The sequence below is a fragment of the Halichoeres trimaculatus genome, unplaced genomic scaffold (genome assembly GCF_033239565.1).
Source record: "Halichoeres trimaculatus isolate MK-OKI-2021-1 unplaced genomic scaffold, fHalTri1.1 fHalTri1_scaffold_8, whole genome shotgun sequence".
Classification (NCBI taxonomy): domain Eukaryota; kingdom Metazoa; phylum Chordata; class Actinopteri; order Labriformes; family Labridae; genus Halichoeres; species Halichoeres trimaculatus.
The window spans coordinates 7,901,438-7,922,773 of NW_027437186.1; the positions used below are offsets into that span (position 1 = coordinate 7,901,438).

General features: G+C 40.9%; 1 protein-coding gene across 2 annotated transcripts; it reads right to left on the reverse strand.

Annotated features, from left to right (window-relative positions):
* Positions 1-1,135: 1,135 nt before the first annotated feature.
* mocos (molybdenum cofactor sulfurase) lies at positions 1,136-17,130 on the reverse strand. 2 transcript variants are annotated; one of them, XM_074675115.1, is made up of 15 exons: positions 16,686-17,130; positions 16,509-16,598; positions 16,353-16,419; positions 15,610-16,254; positions 15,434-15,510; positions 15,105-15,304; positions 11,596-11,712; positions 11,142-11,516; positions 10,879-11,041; positions 10,682-10,769; positions 10,191-10,315; positions 5,869-5,965; positions 5,578-5,719; positions 5,381-5,485; positions 1,136-1,994 (listed from the first exon to the last, which is right to left on the reverse strand). In XM_074675115.1, exons 1-15 carry the CDS (start codon positions 16,795-16,797, stop codon positions 1,890-1,892), a joined length of 2,508 nt encoding a protein of 835 aa, XP_074531216.1. In that variant the 5' UTR covers positions 16,798-17,130; the 3' UTR covers positions 1,136-1,889. The 2 variants fall into 2 exon arrangements, 1 of the variants encoding a protein (XP_074531216.1); XR_012598549.1 differs by lacking the exons at positions 1,136-1,994; positions 5,869-5,965 and having other exon boundaries at positions 5,384-5,485.
* Positions 17,131-21,336: the final 4,206 nt, after the last annotated feature.

Here is a 21,336-nt window from a genome sequence, read left to right on the forward strand (position 1 = left end):
GTGCATGACAAAGCCCCACATATTTATAGGACGCCACCTTAACACAGGGCAAATAGGTTACTGAGCTCTGAAATAGTATGTATTAACTTTGATTATCAAAAGAATGTCCGTTACCAGGTGTTAGTGCAATTTTTTTAAAGAATCAAATGTTGTATTACATTAGTTAGGATATGAATGAAAAAGAAATTAATGGGAGGCCCTAAATTAAGGTGCCGTGGGAGGTCAGGCAGAGGTCAGGCAAAGGTCAGGCAAAGGTCAAATACTGTTCTGTGGTCATTTCTTATTAAAATCATACACACATTGAGCAAAAGAAAGCTAAACAGACTGTGTTCCTCCCTCTGGTGAAGTTACAGAGATGTGAAGGATCAACGCCAAGAAGCACTGAGGCTGTTTGAGAGACTAACTGAAGAGCCGTGATTCCCAAAGTGAGGGTCTTAAAATGTCTTTCAAAATGAATAACTAAATAGATTAAAAATAAAATCAACTATCAATAAAGATATTTGATCCATTACAGAAAAAATAAAAATTTTACAGGGGTTAAATTTGATATGAAACCATGTAAATAGAAGATACTTGATCTGTTTTCCACCTTTCTTTGTTGAAGACCCCCGCGGTGACCAAACCAGGATAATACATGGAGATAGGTAGTCTAACTGTCTACAGATCAGCTAAATTAACTATCTATTTTTGTTTATTTTTGTCTGTTTTTGGTACTGTTTCCCACAGCGGGAGAGTTGCTGACTTTTGGGGGTCACGATCTGTAAAGTTTGGGAACACTTACACTACATTTGTTTGCTCCTTCGTATCATGAGTGTTGGTATCCGGCAAAAAAAAAAAAAAGTACAAAACCTTTGAACTCACAGCTGCTCTTCTAGCCTCTACACCTTCATTTGTAAGAAATTCACAATAATACAAGTTTGTTTCATGCAGTTATTTTAAAACAGAATAAAACATGCTTGAAAAGTACTGCACACCAATATTCTTTGTACAGGATACATAACACATATTATAAAACGTAAACTCAATAGCACTTGAGTGTGAAATAAATACATTTATGGAAAGTACATTAACATAAAATTTCAGCACATTTTAAAAAAAAACATATTAATTGAATGAATATTTGAGTATTCTTTAGATTAATATTTAAGAATACATGTCTTAGTCTGTATCATTAATGCTGTAATGCATTAAAATCTTTCTCTAAGTACATTTTAGTGCAATTAAGTTATCCTGATGTTTTACTGCAGGGGTGTTACAGATCAGTTGAGCACAATGTGCCTTGTGTACGATCATGCCACTCTGGTTTAACCTTACATTCTCAGGGCAAACATCAAATTATTGCTTTCCTGTTATAAAATCTGATGTCTGCAACACGCTGGGAGCATATATTGAGCACAGTGTGTCTGGTAGAGTTTTCCATTACACTGAGCAGTATGTTTCAGATTTGTGGGAGCAGCGACAGTGTTGGTATGTTTCGGATAAAATAGTGATATAATCCCCCATGGCAATAAACAGAGGCTGAACTGTCTGGAAGGTTAACATGGCATGAATATTGCACAGAGCCAGACATATTTTGGAGCAAATATAACACAGTTAAATTAACATGCTGATGAAAGTGTCACATCCACTTAATTGCATTTTTTTCTCAGGATCTTACCACTGAGGGGAACATTCCCAAATCTCATTCGTTTAAATCAAAACATACTGAAATAGATGAAAACCTGAATTCTCTGAAATGACAAGGATACTGGGAGGCTGCACAGAAAAAGAAGGAAGGACAGCACTCCTAAAAAATCTCAGCACTATGTGACTGGTGATCAGTGCTGAAACAGGCGACTGCTTCTGACTGATAATGTTCCCCCAAATAGGAGCTGTAACAGAGGGCTGCTTCAGGAAATGTCCAGCTTTGGGTGAATGAGGGCGCCAGCAGAGAGGACACTTGGTGTAGTGGAGTCTTCAGGTCGCTGCTCGGTCAGGTATATGCCAAAGGTCACCTACAAATTCAACAAGCAACGAGCACAATGGTTGGTCTTTATGTGCACTTCATCAGCACACAGCTGCTGTAACATCTGTATGCACAAAACCCGCATGCACAGACAAGGTTTCAGTTCTTAAACTGTAAAAAGTAGTTTTGCACATTTATTATTCTAACACATTATTTTCAGTCAGTATGACAAAAGATAACTGAAGTTGTTGTGATAACCCATGATTATAAGCCAGCATTATCTAAACTACAAAAGATGTTTCAACTTAAAAACCTACATCCACATAAATCAGAAATGCATGTCAACTTTACAATGATGGTATCTGCGTGGGAGTAGGAATCAAACATGCCTACATCGTCATGTTTCTGTTATTTCAAAATACAGCATTGGAAAAAAATACACTTTAGAAAACAGTAAAATACTGGCAAACCTGCTGCAAGTACTTTTTTAGCATCAAAGGTTTTTTTGTTGTGATGGGATTTTGTAACCATGGGTGAAGAGGAAATACAGTGGAAATAAGATCCTAATGCACATTGATATGTGACACTGTGGGGAGCACAGGCCGTCTATGCTCCACAACACAGACTGGCTGTCTGTGCTCCACAGCACGGACCGGCTCTCCGCTCTCTACAGGGCATGGGCCCATGTACCCAATAACTTTTACAGTACATTTAGTATTCATGCTAAGAAATGAGATGTGTTAATGCATTAGGATTAGGACAGACAAGACAGCAGGTCATTGCCATGGAGCATAAACAGCTGGTCTGTGCCATTTAGAACACAGACAGTCTGTGCCCTCTGTGCAACATACTAATAATGTGTCTTATATCCACTGTGTTCCCTCCTCAATGCCATCACAACATAAATTACTTTTCTGTAAAAACTTGATAAATTAAGTTCAGCCAACATCTTTCTAGTTCAAATTATTTGACACTTCGTGTTGAATAAACTTAACTCGGTCAAAGCAACAAGGTGACGTGAGTCAGTTAAGTTGAATCAACAAACTATTTTTTACAGTGTAGATTTTAACATGGTAGATATACAACTGGGGTCAAAATCATCACCCTGTCTATGAAATTTTAAGTTTTTTATGTATTTATTTTTTTATTTTGAGTGCTGTTAACAGATCAATGAATTTTTAACACCCCTTTTACAAAAATCATGGTTTTATTTTGGATGCCTCCATTAATTTACTTTGCACACAGAAACAAAATGTTTTTTTTCCCTTGATGCTAACAGTCAGCTGTATCTCCTTCTTGTTTGACCGTTGTGGTTCATAACAAGTTTTGACACATTTCCTGAGGAATCCCAGACCATTCTTCTCTGGCGAATCTTTCAAGCTCCTCCAGATCTGATGTTCTCCCTGCACCCTGGTCTTCAGTTCACCCCTGTACAAAGAGATTTTCAGGAATTCAACTCAAGGCTTTGTGCAGGCCAGTCAATAAGATTCATTTTGGTTTTCTGGCAGTAGTTCTTCAACAGGAGGCAAGTCTGTTTCGGCTTATTGTCATGTTGGAAGATAAAGACCGAGACACAGTTTTGCTGCTGACTGCTTGAATTGGCTTTGTCTTCCAATGTTAAATGAGCCAAAACACATGTGGCTCCTGGTGAAGAACTAGCTCAAACCAAAGTGAATCTTACTGACTGGCCTGCACAAAGCCCGGACTTAATCTCCTAAGAGCTGAGCTTTTGTCTGTTGTGCATATTTTATTTCTCTTTGCTTTTTGGGCTAAGTAATAACTAAATGTGGTCTTTGTACAGGAAGTTTGGTTATTTGTGTTATGTGGTCACGACTAGTTATTAGTGTTTGTACTAAAATGTGCTGCTTTTTTCACTGAAATGGGTATTGTGTTGTGATATCACCAAAAAATGACATAGGTAGTGTCCCAAAATGTGGCTACATGGTCAAAGTTTTTTAAAGGAAAGTATCAATGGTCTGGGAGGCAGAAATGCATCCACATATGTGGGTACCAGGTCTCGGGAGGTTAAATCCCATTGTAATTTGTAAGGGGGTGAACTGAAGACCAGGGGCCATGCCTGAAAGAGGGGCCTTAAAGATTTGGGCTGGGATTCCTTAAAATTCACTGATCTGATTAACAGAACTTTGGGCATTTTTGGAAAAAAATAAAATTTTCTTTGACTGTGTTGTATAAAATTGAGCTAGAACACCTTTTGGTGTCAGCTGGTCCCATGATCATAAGATTTGTAAAAAAAAAAAAAAAATAGAATAGGCTGAATTAATTCCCTTATCCAAATAAAACTGTCCTAAAAAGCATAAAAAAATCCTGATTTAAAACACATGAGAACAAACTGAGTAGCTCAGACTTTAACAAACACATGTGAAAACACTGTGGAAGAGACCACACAAACCAAAGCACAACTCCTGAATCAGTTACTCTTCACAAGGCCCTTTGTAATTTGAACTAACTTAACAAAAACTTTATTTTTTGGCACAAAGACTCCCCAGAACAGAAGAAACATCTAAATCATACTTATCCTACACCAAGTGATTTTCAATACCAAGTGGCATTTGATGGATATATATGTATATATATATATACAATGTAAAAATTCCCATTTTATTCTTGGGACTAGACTTAAAACCATTAAACCATAGACTGTATATAGAGTGAACAGCGTGGTTCTGCCATTTACCATTGTACGGTTTTGAAGCCAAAATTCCCCCGTCACAGGCGCAGCCATTGGCAGCTGTTGTGCAGCCAGAGTCTGTGCAGTAAAGACCGTGAGGGGTTCTTGGAGAATCTGAGTGGAGCTGGGTGACAATCACAATACTTTTTTTTTCTTTTGAGAGTCTAATCACTTCTTGGATCTACCTCCTGACATATTTTACAGTCCCCGAAAAAAATACACAAGAACGGCAGCTGTCAGTCATTGTTAAATGTGGCGTAAAAACCTTGTTTTTAACTTCTTATAAGTAATGAAAACGAAACTTTTCAGACAAAAGAGGACTCGAATACAAGGCAGCCAAATGATATCTTCAAATCACCACAACAATCAGATGTAATAAACATTTATACCAGGTGTATTAATTTTTAAAGTTTGACCACAGCCCATCTTGAATGACTGGAGAGATGGATTTTTTACCCATACTGCAGCCAGCCACCAGGGGGAGCAGTTTTTGTGGCGACCTCACTTCAAGCTGAGCAAGGCGATGTCCATTTTTTTACAGTCTATGGTTAGAACCCATTTATTTCTGGGTTGAACATTCATTATTTAAGATTTCTTGTAAAGTAAAGCTAAGTTAACTCGCTGCATGGACAGATAGTTTCACTAGTTTTAAGACATTTTCTCATAAAGTGTTTCAGTCTTTTTATCTCTTATGTAGGAATCCCTTTTTTTGCACTGTGAAGATGCTCTGATTGTTTTGGACTGACCTTCCCGGCCCGGTACGCTGACAGAGACATCAGCGGCTCTTTAGTTCTGGTCCCAGTTTCCTGGTCCACTCCAACCATCTGGCATCGCTCACACTGACCCGTGACCTAGTGTTGATCACAAAAAGAGCACATTCATTTCAGAGAAATCTGCTCGCAGTGCATCTGAAGATTTCATTTATCTTAAAGTGTCGGCTCACCACAAATTGAGTGTTGCCAATAATCAAGTGAGACCAATTATCCTCCTCGAATGGTTCTTCTCCAGCTATGACTAAATTGGCTCGGAAGCGGCTAATGACATTCTGTGTGTCAAGGAGCTGATCGCCCTCGGAGCCGTCCTGCCTGATGAGAAAGGGAACGTAGAAATTGCACGTTAGTTTGCCCGGCTTTGTAAATGATCCATTGTAATGTAAATGTCTGGGCGTTGATGCTTCCTGATGCTTTTTCGCTGGAGCGTCTCATATTTTTAATAACACATCATGTGTTCAGACCTGCTGCTCATTAGCTTCTGAATGAGCTCCACACTGGCACGGTTGATCATGAGATACTGAGCCTCATTCACCAGAGAGAGGGATGAGGAGGTGGCAGCTAGAACGGAAAGATTTCATATCAGGCCAGTAAATTCTTCTGTGTGAGAGAAACATTCAGCTGCAGCACAAAGGGTGAGAATTTATCAGTACGGATCAAAATGTGCACTCTCAATGCAATATGCACGACACAATGAGGGCTGGAGGAAGTCCTCGACAAATGTGGTTTCTGATAGGAACACAATCCAAACCTAATAGGCTACAACGAGGCCTCAAAGTGGTGTTAAAATGTACACATGAGCAGCTATTATTGGGAGACAACAGGAACAAGAGTGATAACAAACCATCAGAGGCTTCACAACAGCAAACTCTCAGAGCGTGACGGGGTTTGTTCAGTCAAATATGTCGATCTGTTCAAACAGATTCTCTATATATTTATGAATACTTTATCATAAAGTTTGAAATATGTGTATCTGCATTCTCCTCATGTACAGAACTGTTCAAACTGTAAAAAAAAAAAACAGTCCTGTAACATCTCCAGTTCCTCCCAAAGGTTGAGAGAATAACCTTGTGGATGTCCTCAGGTTTTCCTTCACAAGCCTTCAGAGGCTGAACATGCTCTGTGGAAACCTGCCTGCAAACATGATGATGTGGGCTGTTTGTTCCCCGTCTGGTGAGGTGGTTTAATATGTAACAGTCAGAAAACTCTGCCAGGATCTGCAGGTGAGGACACTTTTTAGGAAGCTTCTGGCAGATTTTTAACCTGAAGCTGCAGTTGAGCTCCTAATTCAGAAAGAAGTTTGATTTTTCTTTTGCTGCAAAGAAAATAATTTTTGCTGCTACTTTGGTGACGTCTTATATCTCTACGCTTCATCTCAGAGCCCTCCATCTCTGAATGAAGCTCTAAAATTCATCACAAATCTTGAGTCTTAACTCATCAGTGCTCCCTTTATGCTGGAGTTGTCTGGCCTCGCAGACGAAATCACTTCATCTCCTTATTTATAAGACAAATCTGTACTTGCTTCCCTCTTATTTCTGTATTATTTAGTTCTTTTTTAAAAAATGCTGGAAGCTTCATTCTGTGACCAGTCACTAAACATATTTTTGCTCTCTGTCCTCATACTGTGTTTGGAAATGAGGAAACAGAGTTTCAGGTCCTCTCCTCCTGCAGATTCAGACTCTCTCTGGTCTTTCTGAATGTTTTTAAAGCAGAGTGAAGAGCTGGAGGAAGATGCTGCAGCTTCAACTGATGATTTTTATTTTATGTGATCCACAATACGCTGACATAATATTAAGTTCTGAGCTGTTTGTTGTAACTTCTTTGGAAAGGCTGCAGCTGGTGGTCTTTACCATGACACCCCTGTGAAGGATTTTTAATCTCATGGAAGTTTCTCTGGAAGAACATGTCCAAAAACTGCTTTAGCAAATGAAGAAACAATGACACAAATATTTCCCCATATTTCTCCTTTAGCTTTGTGTTAAAGTGAGAGTTAGGGCACATTTTATGGCTAAAAGAGGAAAAACATTACTTCAACTATGGTTAACATTTTTATATTGGTTCAAAATAATGTCACTGTCTGTGCTGAGGTTAAGTTTGGTCAAGTGTTAAATGAAACTATTAACACCTGGCCTAAGAAGAATTAATATTTATTTTCAGTCTTTAATCATATTATGATATTCTTATCTTTAATATCAAGGACAGTATTGTCAGTGTTCACCCCATTATGTGAAGGTGACTGTATCATATTTCTGTTTGATGGCTAAAGGTCTTAAACCTCATCCAGCCTGAATTGTGATGACTCTCACCTTTAGGTACTCAGATCTAAATCTTAAATTTCTTTTTTTCCCCTGGTTTTAAAACTTCTCGCAAAAATAAACACCCCAAGCAAGTGTTTAAGTCTGATTTCAAGCAACAATATCTTGAGCCACAGTGACCTGACAGGTCCAGAAAAGTGTCTTATTTCAAGATAGAAGTGAAATGATGCCTGAATCACTTGAAAAACATAAAAAAATCTGCCAATAGGGTAAGGAATTAAAGGTCTCATATTGTGCAAAAATCACTTTATTAAGTCTTTTAGTGAAATTTATGGGTCTTTGGCTTTCCTCCCAGCCCACAAAATGTGATATTTAATGACATAACCTGTACGTAGTAGTGCTTGTGAATGTAAAATCCTGACCTAAAACGAGCTGTTTGGATTTTGGGAGTTTGCTGACGTCAGCCATTCCCTTTTTTGACCAATCAGGAGCAAGTCTGGCCTGAGCAGATAGCGAATAGACTGGTCCTTAATCCGCCAACAAACCTGGGACCCTGGAAATGTGAGTATTTTAAATGCTGTGTGCTGTGGAGCAGATGTAAGAGCTTTTCCTCAGTGTCCCCCCTGTCTCTGCGTTAGCTTCAGGATGCTAACTGTAGCTGCGGTTAGCCTGTATTATTACAGTAAACAAGCTTCACTGTTTTCTAAACATTGTGCACTCAGAGCTCATGGTGCCACTCTCAGTGACGTGGAAGAGCAGGGCGGTATCAGTGGTGGCTCATTTACATATGAAGGTCACGCCCACTAAATCAGAGCGTTCTGAACAGAGGGGCTATGAGAGCCTGGAAACAATGCTTGATGTATTGGCTTTTTGGACCAAAACATGTTTCTACAATTTCATGAAGACATCAATGATCCATATTAAACTGCAGAAAAGGAGCAGAATATGGGACCTTTAATTTGTCAAAATTCTTAAAATAAAGAGGCTGTGAGAATGGATTGTAGCGACACCTTTTACCAGAACTGCATTCACTCAGTTGTGATGATGCGACTCTTGACAAGGTGTGTGTTTGTTGTGGAAGTGAATGGAGATTAGATCTTCTTTTCAACTCCACTTTTCTTTGTTCAAGACTACTTTTAACCAGATACATTGCAACAACGTAAGGTATTCACCAGTACAGTTACATAGCACTACGGTTCGAAATGTGACATCAAGCAAACTTTGTCCATTTGTAATGTAGTTTAGAAGCCAAGGCTTTGACTTGAAATGACATTTTTATGGACTTGTCAAGTGAATGTGGCTCATATTAAAGATACTGTAAGGAAGATTTGTTTTAATTGGACTGCAGCGCCACCCTTTGGCCTGGAGTCTCACACACACTGTGAAGATGTGACTTTTAACAAGGTGTGTGTTTGTTTTAGAAATGGATGGAGATCAGATCGTCACCAATATTCTTTGTTTAAGGCAACTTTTTACTAGATACAATGCAATGGGGTAAGGTATTTATCAGTACAGTAATGTAACGCTACGGTTTGAAACGTGACAACAAGCAAACTTTGTCTGTAACATAGTTTAGAAGCCGGCTATATTTAGCACTACTACTCTGTAAAGTTAGTAAATCCTGGTTATGTCCTGCCAGTCATCTACCAATCAGAGCTAACATAACCTCACTCTTCATTTTATTGATAGACTCTCAAGTTTGAACAGACCACTGCAGGATAACTGCTGACTGTGGGTTGGAATGAACATTAGCACAGTTTAGCCCCTGTGTTAGCCTTTAGCTTTCTTCTGCTCTTCTGTCCTGTTTCTGTCTGACAGTTATGCTCCAGTGTCCACCATCACTACAAAACTAATCACAGAAATCGTTTTCAGCAGAGAAAAACACAGATCTCTCCTCTCACTTCTAAACTTCATCAGCCAGCATGGCGTTGTCCTAGAGACAAAGAGGCGTGCCATGTATTAATCTGGCCTTTTCTGACCCGATCGGGAAGCTGAGATAAAGCAATTAGGAATAACCTATATTAACTCTGTTAATCTCATTTTAAAGTGTGGATTACAATCAGGAATATATCTAGAAGGGAGGCTTTTTCAAGATCTTTTTCAACAGCCCTTATAAAAAAAATGTCTCAGCACAGGAAACTAAACAAGTACAATTTTCTTACCCCATTGGCGGATTTTTTTTAAATTTAATATTTACAAAAAAGAATTAGGCATCAATTTTCTCTTTCAATATCTTGAAACAAGATATTTTTCTGGACTTGTGAAGGAAGTTCAAGTTGATTTCAATAAGACAACTTTTGCTTGAAATCAGACAAAAACACTTGGATTTTAGTTTTTGCTGCGTATAAACAGAGAAGCCTGCAAACTATAGCCAAACTGAATTTAAGAAATGCCTGAATCCAGGAGAAGGGTGTGAAGAGTGACAGCCATTAAAAACCACAGTGGATGGCTTTCACTGCTCGTGTGTGGAGGAAGAGATAAATCTGGAGAAAACAAAGAGCAAACAGGTGAAATGAGGGTTACACCGGTACCTCCACTGGGCTTCTTCTTCATTTCTCGGGTGAAATCAGGATTCAGCCTTATCAGACGGCATGGCTGTCCAAGGAAGTCTGAAAGCCACGACGCTGCCTCATCCCCACAGTCGACAGTCTCCACCCTGAGGGAGCGAGGAGGAGGAGGAGGAGGATTATGTTGAGGGGGCCTCAGGGGAAATCTATAGAGGTTGGTGCTGCTTAGTGTTTGGTGTAATAACTTATTCCAGATTCACTGGATGAAATCTGTTTTTAAACTTTGGACTCCTCGTGCAGACACATCCTCTCTGCTTATTGTTTTCTATGAAGTGGTAAACAACAGGAAAATTCTAATAATCCAGAGATGGGGCTTTATAATGCTATCCACTGACATACAGGAGAAATGTGAGATGATGCTGCAGAAAGGGGAACAGATGACGTGTGTCACAGGATTTCTTGCTGCTGCTGCTATCAGGATTTTGTTGTTGTTGTTGTTTGCCTCGTCAGCTCACCTGTCGCCACAAACTTTACTCTGACACACTTGATCGTTTGTGTGCATTTGAGTGTTGATTTCCAGAGGAACTGAGATCGTATCCATCCCTGCAAGAGAAAAACAGAGATGAAACATGGTGTAACAAAGAGCAGGAATCCAGCTGATGGGCATCTCTGTTGGTTAACAGGGTGTTCATTTCAGAGCGAACCGTCTGACCTGGTGCTCGTAGCAGCAGTTTGTTTGAGGGCAGGCGGACCTGTGGGTGAATGAGGCATAAACGCTGCTCTCTCTTCTGACTCAGGCACACACCATTTCCATTCACCACCATCCAGCCTCTGTCATACAGTAAACCCTGTGGTCCTGCCGGCCAGTCGTGGACCTGCATAGAGGACAGCACAAATGACTCCACAGTAGAGAGGAGGGAGGAGGGGAGGGGATGGAGACAGAGGGTTGAAAGGAGGAAATGTTGGGGTAAAAACCTCGTAAGCGCCACAGGATTTGACGGGATAGATGTAGATGTTGGTCAGAGTACGAGCTGCGTCGACGTTTGACTTCCCAGACCTCTTCAGTCCTGCGTCTCCAGGCTTCGTCCTCTCATTGTTTCTATACTCTTTACTGTCGCGTGTTTTCATTGGCTGATCTTCACACACGCCCTGAGGTGCCGCTGTCCCCGTCTGGAGCATCTGGAGTCTCTCTCGGTCCACTCTGACGGGCTTCTCCACGAAACACTCCACAACAAACTTGAGAAACTTTTGACAGTCTTCGAATGTTGACATGTAGCCGAAGGACACACGCACAGATCCGGTTGGTTGGCCATCCAGCAGGTCGATACTGTCTCCACAGACATGGCCGGCCTTGAGTAGAAAAAGATGATGTTTATATTCTACTGACACATACAGACTTTACAGAATGTCTTACCCCGTGATCTCTTACCTGGAGGTTTCTCTTCATCTGCTGATCAGAGATTCCCAGGAAGGACTGGCAGGCTCCGGTGTTACAGAAACAGCCGGTTCTCACATGAATGTTGTAAAGACTCGCCATCCTGTCCACCTGAGCAGAGAAGAGGAAACGCTTTAATATTCACGAGAGCAGCTGACACATCGACATGTGCTAATTAAACAGCTGCCGCGCAGTAATACAACCCCGTGGCAAAATTATGGAAGCACCAGTCTTGGAGGATGTTCATTCAGTTGTTTAATTTTGTTGAAAAAAAAAAAGACAGACATGCCACTAAAATAAAATCATAAAAATGGAAACTTTCTGGCTTTGAGAAATTAAAAGAAATCAAGAAAAAAAAATTGTGGTTGTTGAAAGCAGTTTCTTTTTCTGACGAGGCAGAGGAAAAAATGATGGAATCACAGCGTAAATGTTTTATTTCCAAAACGAACACCTGCACCAGATTGAATCTGCTCATTAGTCTGCAGTTAAAACTGAGTGCTCACACCTTGGAGAGCTGTCGCACCAAGTGGATTGACATAAATCATGGCTCCAACACAAAAGATGTCAAATGAAACAAAGGAGAGGATTTTCAAACTTCTTAAAGAAAGTAAATCATCACAAAGTGTCACAAATGATGGTGGTTATAAACGGGGCCATACTGGTAGACCACGTAAGATATCAAAGTGTAGAGAGAGAAAGCTTAAAGCAAGATGCCTTAAAAAGAGAAAATGCACAGCAAAAAAATAAGGAACAATGGACGGAAACTGGAATCAACATCTGTGAGTGAACTATAATGGTACGGCCACACCAAACGCAAATTTGCGGCACGATTACATACAAAGTCAATGCAAAGACGCGTTTAGATGCCAATTCGCCCTGGACAGCGCGTTTGGGGCGTTGTTTGGCGCGTTTTGCGCGGCTCGTTTGGTCGTTTGTGCATTTGGAGCATTTGCGCGGCAGACGCGAATTCGCTCGAGTTGAAAATATTGAACTTTTGACGCGAATTCACGTGAAGGCTTGCTGTGGCAGCCAATCAGCGATGACATTCCCCCATGACGTCATTGATTTGATGACGTTGGGGGGGGACAGCCGCCTGCTCCGACTCCAACCCCGCTGGAAGATGGAGTGTGGTCCTCTCTTTCCTCGACCCCTTCATTATCCCCAGGGAGAATTCTGGGAACATGGGTCGGGGGTTCGGGTAGTCGAAGGTACGGAGGGTCGAGGATGAGATTGCAGGGAACAGCCAGGCAGGGCCGGTGGATTACCAGGGAGAGGCAGCAGGCCTTGATTGTGATCTCCAAAGCTTTCACACACTCTCCTGTCATGCTTTGGAAACCACAGCTCATTGTTTTTCAGATGCTCTTTTGGGCTTTCGGTCTTTAAATGAACGGGCTCTCTACTCCGCATGCGCAGTGCCGCGCTAACGCATGTTCACCCCTCAGCTTGTCAAAATAGTCCAGCAGCGAGACTCAGGCGTTCACACAGCGCGTGACAGGCTATTTGCGCGAATAAATTCGCGAGTTCGCGTTTGGTGTGGCCGCACCATAAGAAACGGCTTAAAGAAAATGAGCTGCATATACAGAAAAACTAAACAAATGCTATCATTTACACCTTAAAATAAAAAAACACAAGGTCAAAATCACAGACTGTATAGTAAGTGGACGTAGTCTCTATGATGTCACCCGTCTGTTTCTGAAACAGACTTTTGAAGCAGATCAGCCATCGTGGCTATTTTGGAAGTAGCAAGGACTTCGAGTCCAGCTATAGGGCGCCCGTCAGTCACGTGATCTAAGCTGTGCTTCTGTCCTCTAAACTGCTAAATTAGAAAAAAAATTCAGCCCCCTTATATTGTGTGCCGATACTAAAAATAGCGACTCAGACAGGAGACGTTTTTTGAACCAGGCTGTAAATAGGTTAATTTCTGCTTTGAAAACGTCTTTTTTGGCTTGGTTTGTAGGTGACTTCCAGTACTCCTGGAGCCAGTCTCAAGCAAACACTTGAGAAACAGCAGATTTGAGCACTTGAGCTTTGTCTCATATTTTTGGACCCAAGGTTGCTGATTGGTACAAATGGGTGATGGGAAAGCAGTGGTGGACTGTAGATGACTGGGTTAATGTCATGTTCAGTGATGAATCATGAATCTGTGTTGGGTAAGGTGATGAGGTTGGAACTTCTGTTTGGTCCCACTGATGAGATCTATGAAGACGACTGTCAGAAGAAAAGATGTAAATTTCCAGTCATTGATGATCTGGAGCTGCACGTCAGGTTAAGGCACTTAGGAAATGGCTGTCATTGACAGAGACTGTGTAAAAAAAAAAAAATTAAAAAGGATGCTGTGTTGTTTGGCTTGACTTAAGGTCAAAAACTGCTCCCCCTGCTGGCTGGCTGAAGAACAGGTCAAACACTCAGTCTTTTCCATTCATTCTAATGGAGCTGTGGTCAAACTTTAAAAACTAAAAACACCTGGTCGAAATGTTTCTCTTATCCGTTTGCTGTGGTGATGAATATATTATTGGACTGCATTGTGATCAAGTCCTCTGTTTTCTGAAAGTTTCTCTTTCCTTACTTATTAGGCATTAAAAACAGAGTTTCACGTCACATTTAAGGGTGATTAACAGCTGCTGTTCTTGTGTAGTTCTTTTTGGAGTACTAAGATAAATCAGGGAGGGGAGCCAAGAAGAGATTAGGCTCTTAAAAGAAAAAAAAAATTATATTCGTCACCCAGCTCCACACAGATTCTCTACTGCGCAGACTCTGGCTGCAAGACAGTTGCGCATCAGATGGGAATATTTTAACTTCAGAACTGTACGATAGTAAAAGGCCGTTCCCTATACAGTCTATCGTCATTACATTTTGTAATGAATACATTGTCATTTCTGACACTTTTCTTGGAGTTGGAGGGATGTTTAGGATTGATTACATCACTTTTCAGGATGATAATGCATCTGAAGAGCAAAAACTGTGAAAACGTTTCTCAAACACAGACACAGAAGGTCAATGTCACGGCCTGCAAACAGTCCAGATCTCATTCCCGTTGAAAATCTGTGATGGATTTGAAGGAAATGGTCCATGACAAGACTCCAAGCTGCAAATCTGATCTGGGAACAGCAATCAGAGGAAGTTGGAGCCAGATTGATGACGAGTAGTCTTTGTCCCTTGTTGCGCCCAGGCGGCAGAGACAACTAGCTGTTTTAACAGCCAGAGGTGGGGCAACAAAGTACTGGTGGTGTGTAGGAGTTTTTTACGTTTTTTTTTTTTTTTCATGATTCCATATTTTTTCCCTTTCATTGATGTAAAAATATATTAAGTGCCACTTTTTTCTTTCTTTTCCAGTGCTTCAAAAAACCAGAAAGTTGCTGTTTTAAATGACTTTTTTTTGTGACATGTCTGTGATTTGTTTTTCTTTCTCCTTTCACAAAATTAAACAACTGAATAAACATCCTCCAAGACTGACTGATGATTCTTTTGCGAGGGGTTGTCATTTTCTATTTTCTGCAATGCACCTGAGAGTATCCAATGATGTGTCCGTTAGAGTCCATGAGGTTGAAGTTAAGAATTGCTCCCTGCGTGCTTGGGCTCTCAAACTGGCCCTCAGTGTACACCTGAGCCACAGGTCTCCCGCTGCCATGGCAGAGACTCGACAGCAGGATGTAAGTGTAGCGTGCCAGGCCAAACGTATGCAGCTGGATGTTGTGCATGCCCCCTGCAGGCAAAGAGGAGTGTAAACAGGCATGATATTAATGTTCACATAAAGATTATCCTTATCAGCAACTCCCATATGCTTCATGATTCACGTGTTTTGTTTTGATGCTCGGATGTTATGTGACTGTACCTGTGATCCTGTAAAGAGCATCAAAACCATGATTTAAAGCAATGATGTCCAAGAAAGAGACAGTCCCATCTTCAAATCTGTATCAGGGAGCAACATTGATTTTAGAGAGGAGGATGAAAAGCAGCAGAATAACTGTCCTTCAACAGAAAATGAGAGATTTGTCAGGCGTACCATACCTGTCAGAAATGTTTAAAGCATGCACATAATAATCTTCTCCAGAAAGGTAAGCTGCTGCTGTGCCTCCTCCAAAATAAGTCTTTCTTAGTATTCCTGCTGCGTCTTTGAGGACAAGAAGTGCCCCCAGACCTGTAGGGAAGCCAAACATCTTGTAGAAGGAGATGGGGATGAAATCAGCAGGGCAGTCTTGCAAGTTTAGAGGCGAACAGCTGACATGAGAGGCTGCGTCCAGCAGCACAAACCAGCGGCCCGGGTGCTCACATGCCGGGTAAAGGTGTCTCGCCTGGATGCCTTTTACGTGGCTGAGGGGATACTTCAGTCCAGAGAAGTTGCTTTGTGCAGGGTAGCAGAAGAGGTGCGGCGTCTGGCATACAACATCTTCACCTTGAGCTGCAGCCTTTGGCCTGTTCTCCACTTCCTGTGGAGAGACAGGCAGGGTAACAACCCCCCAGCCAGAAGTCAGGCCTCTAATGCCAACGACTGAAGTGTGGCTGTCAGTGAGGTAGCAGAAGCGACTCCCCGCTTCGCCCTCAGTCTGCGGCCTCCAGGGGAAGCTCTCAGCCACTAATTTCAGAGCTGCTGTACAACCCGAAGTGAAAATCACTGAGTACTCCTCTGGGGTCACGTTGAAATGCTGCAATACCCTGTAAGAAAATGTGCTGATTTTTACTCATTTAATCCAGCCAGAGACTTTTCAAAGGAGTCACATGGGTCCTTTGTAAAGGTTTATGGCAGACTTTACCTGTATCTGACCCTCTCCACAGTGTCATGTGTCAGTCTGCTGCTGGGGTTATGGCTGTGGGGGTTTCCTATGGGGACATATAACTTCACTTCAAAGCTTTTAGGACAAAACTAAAGAATAAATAACTTATGAAAACACTGTTTAGGACTTTCTCACCGTAAACATTCCTTGACATGTCCTGCATGAACTCTCTGATGAGAGACTCTGGGTACAGGGTTGTTGCAGCATGATCCAGAAAGGTTATTCCTGTTCACAGAAGAGAGGAGCCGTGAACACTCGGTCAGCTCACAGCCTGTCTCTGCTCCTCAGGACGGATCACAGCCATTGGCCTACCTTTCATCCGCTGGAACTCCTGCTCTATCACTTCTTCCAAGTTTCCCCCATAACCGTAATGTTTCCAGGTCTGTCTGAAAGTTTCAAAAGAGCAGAGTTTTTGGAAATCCATCGATCGCGTTCAGCTGGACGGAGCTGCAGGGTGCACTGCGGGGCTGATGTCAGGGGCGTGTTTACGCACAGATACTCCGCTAATGTCACTTATTGACATTGTTTGGGGTCGAAGTCCGGCTAGTTGGAGCTCTGCAGACTTCTGGTGCTTTATACTTGCAGGACGCAGACGCGGACATGACGTATGAGAAGTTAAAGTGAATAAATCCTTCAACCACGGGCTGAACTCTCGTGGGTAACAGTCATAACTCCTGGAAAATGTTATGAAAAAGTCATGTGAGAGCGCAGTTTCTGACTCGCTGATCCCTGATTAGATTTCTCCTCGGGAACAAACTGTTTAACTCTGAACCGTGCGTAAACAAACGCTCACATATTAAATGACACCGTGAGAAGGAGGGTCAGACACAGGGGCGGTGTCAGGATCTGACTTTTAGGGGGGCTCAGCCCTCAAAGAGATTTTTTACATGACTAAACATCCTACAATTCAACATTTATTTTCCTGCACATGAGGTTTCTCTTCACATCTAATACTTAATAAATGTGTTTATGATATGATGGATAGATATCAAATTTGCACAAGTGCTATTGAAATTTGAGATTTTTTTTCCATGTAATTGAACTTAAATGTCGCCAGATGGTACTTCTTTAGCTTTAGTTTCATGTTTCATTCTGACTTCTTTAGCTCGAAGACTCCTATTTAGTATATTGCACTGTCCCTTTAAGGTTGCTGAATGTGAAACTGTTCTGACAGTCACGTAAAGGTGTCATGTTAGTTCAATGTGTTTTTTTCTTACATTGATGAACGGTCATTAAACATGTCATGATCCACAGCAGATTTTGCACCACACTTGTTCTGACACACGGCCTCACAGTGGTGTTAGATAAGGGTTTTTCGTTTACACTGTCGATGTTTGACTGTCAAGAAGAGATAAACTACAAACTACAGCTTATGGAGGATGGGGAGAATCCACTCTGGATAAAAAGTGATTAACACAGTAAAGCATCTGTTTTTATTTTTTTTATTTATTTATTTTTTGTTTTATTTTTTATTTTATTTTATTTTATTATATTATATTTTTTATCTTTATTTTTTTAGGGGGGTTCTTTATTTTTATTTTTATTTTTTTTACAGTAATCCACTGTTTTATGATAATTCTTTATAATTAATATAATATAATAATTCGTTTCAAAATAAAAGTACAACCTTTTCTACATTTGGCACCTTTTTTGGGTTTTTCTGAGGGGACAGAGTTTTCCTTCATTTCATGTCAAGTCGTTTACATTTCAGTGTTTATCTACCCATTACCTTTAATGTTTTATTTGTAAACTAAAATACCCACAGGTCTGAGCTCCACCTATTGATACCAAACGGCATGCTACATAAACACAAGTCCTCACAATGTTCGCCAGCAACCTAGAGGACTGAGCATGGGAAAAGCCAATATGGGAAATACAGGAAAGCTAATATTGTAAGCTGCTACAAATGACATTTTTCATGTGGTAACTGATGTTTTCATATTTCAGAAGCTTCACACAGTCCAGTTGTCTTGGATAAAAACAACATGTTCTCTGCAAAAGTAGAAATCTCAGTTGTCTTCATTCTAGTAAAACTTGTGTCATTAGATGCAAAATCAACCATATTGACTCTACAAGTCCAGAAAAATGCCTTATTTGAATATATTAAAAGATAAGAATGATGCCCAAAAACAAACAAAAATGAAGTCTATTAAATTTAATAACATCTCATTTCAGTCATACTTAACAAAAAGCTGATTCATTCATTCATTTTCTGATCCGCTTATCCTGTTCAGGGTCGCGGGTGGCTGGAGCCTATCCCAGCTGTCATTGGGCGAGAGGTGGGGTACATCCTGGACTGGTCACCAGCCAATCACAGGGCTGACACAGAGACAGACAACCATTCACTTACACACTCACACCTATGGACAATTTAGAGTGATTGATAAACCTGGTGAGGATGTTTTTGGACTGTGGGAGGAAGCTGGAGTACCCAGAGAAAACACACGCATGCATGGAGGAAACATGCAAACTCCACACAGGAAGGCCCACCGGCCAAGCTTGGGATCAAACCGGTGACCTTCTTGCTGTGAGGCTGCAGTGCTAACCGTTGCGCCACCCTGCAGCCCCATGAAAGGATGTATAAGACATATATTACTTATGAAAAGTCATACAAAAGCCAGTCAAAATAATAGACAAACAAGGAATAAATGTCATATTTAACAGATTCAGACTTTTGAGATGTAGTTTAACTCACACTGAGGATCCAAAGCTCCTGTGAGGAAGCTCTGAGCTGTGTCGATTTGAGCAACCCCTGCTGACAAGACAGGAGACATCACCTCTTTATTTTGAATGTTGAAAGTAGAACTCAGAGTGAATCTTTTTTTTTTTTTTCTTTTTCTTTCTTTTTTTTTTTTTTTTTTTAACTAAAAATGAGGTAAAAGTACATTTTGTCCACAGTCACAGTTTGAATCACCACAGGGAATCTGCTGCAATGAATGCAAATAGAGCAGCAACAGTCTGCTCAGAGGCTGCAGTAGAGGGTGACTTTAACATCGGTCCAGCCGCTCTCAGGGTAAGTAAACACCCCCTGGGTCTGCCACTGGCTCCTAATTGACACATTTAACACCTACCCTTCTGCTGGGTGATAAAAAAATTAGGTCAGGATAATTGATCTTCTCCCTGATGGGTCTGTTTGCCTCAAAAGGTCAAACAGAGGCAACAGTAATAATCTCAGTCTGTTTCAGTCGCAGCCAAACCCCCACGTGAGCTTTGATAAAGATAGAGGAAACTGCATTCACACAAAGCACTGAAAATATTTGCATCGATTATTTTTGTGTTAATCATTTTAATTATAGTCATTTATTCCATTTATGAACAGGCTGCAGACCAACAGACCCATAAGAGGAGCATGTAAGACTGACAATATTTTTACTCTTTTTTTTTCTTTTAAGAAGTGGTGCACCACTTTTTAACTCAGTAACAAGGAATAACAGGTATGTCCTTTAAAATGTTTTACTCCTTTCATAATTTAACCAAAGTGCCAAACCTGAAAATGTTTTTAAAAGTTGAGACCTTTAAAGAACATGTGATGCTCTGCAAACATACAGAGAAAGGCCATATTTATTCATTTATTCATTCATGAGATTTTTATTCTAAGAAACCTGAACCCCCACTGCGTGCAGCAGTAACAGATTACACAGGAAGTCTCAGTAATCACTCTTTAAAGTAATCCAATTTTTAAAATCCGTTATCCTCAGAGGCACTCAGGATGCAGCATCAAGTAAATGAGAAAAACGCAGCTTGCATTTAAAGTCTAAGTTTAAACACATTGATTTATTTAAAACTGTAAAGTGTTTTAATCCCCGTATGTCTCATCTGGCATGACTGCTGTTAAAAATAAGGGCAGATAGTTATATTTTTTTAAAAATGACATTATTTTCCTCATTTTTCCACTTTAAGGTGAGATATCCTGATGTTTTCCTCTTGAAAAATCCATCCCCTGACTGTAACTGGTTACCTCAACCGGTCTCAATAACCTCTCCACAGAAATCCCATCACACATAAACCCGGACTCTTAAATCTCATTGACATTCAGGGTACACGAAGGAGAGGAAATTAGTCTCAAGTCACTGGCATGAAAAGTCTGATCGTCTCATTGGGCTCTGATGGATGTCACACACACACACACACACACACACACATACACAAACACACACTTTCAGGTGGGATGGCTTCCTCTGCGTCTAACTGTTGTGAGAAAACAAAAAGTCAGTCTGTTAAGAAGTTTCAGGACACTCCTCTGAAGCATTTATTGATCTTCACTCGTCAATCCGACTTATTCTAAAAGAGGGCAGGAACAGCCTTAAATAATGCATGATCAGATAAAAACCAACAAAGACTACCTTTATCTCCTCTGTCCTCAGTCCGTTTAATCGCACAAATGACACTTGAAAGTTGAACTGAAATGCTGGTTGTGAAGTGAGTGTCATGTGGTCTGCTTAGATGTCTGATAGAGGGCCATGAGGCTCACAGCGGCCATCATTGTCCTCGTGCAATGCACTGAATAGTAATTAAATATGCCACTTATGCTTCACTGATTCATTTCCTTCACAATTTTGAGGCTCAGCAGAATGCGTCTCTCTGTGTGCAGAAGGGCCGCATTGTATCCAGTATGGCCTCATTACAAGGGCAAAGGGCCGGGTGTCGGGGAGGGCAGGGGCAGAGGAGGGGGAGAAGCACCCCGTGAAGACATTGTGCTTAACATCACTAAATACCTCAAACACCCACATTGTCCTTCCCAGCCCTCAATTAGTGGAGCTGCTTGTACGAAGCGCTGATTTCATACAGGGAGATTTATTTTTAGAGAAAATCCGGCCCTGTGCAGTCAGGAAGCTCTTTGAAAATCTAATGAAGAACACACCAGTCATGCCGAGTTGTTAGTCTCAGAGCAACGCTGGTTAACAAAGCGTCCCTTCTGTTTCTCTGCATGTTTTTTTTTTTTTCTGACTGAAAAAGACATTTC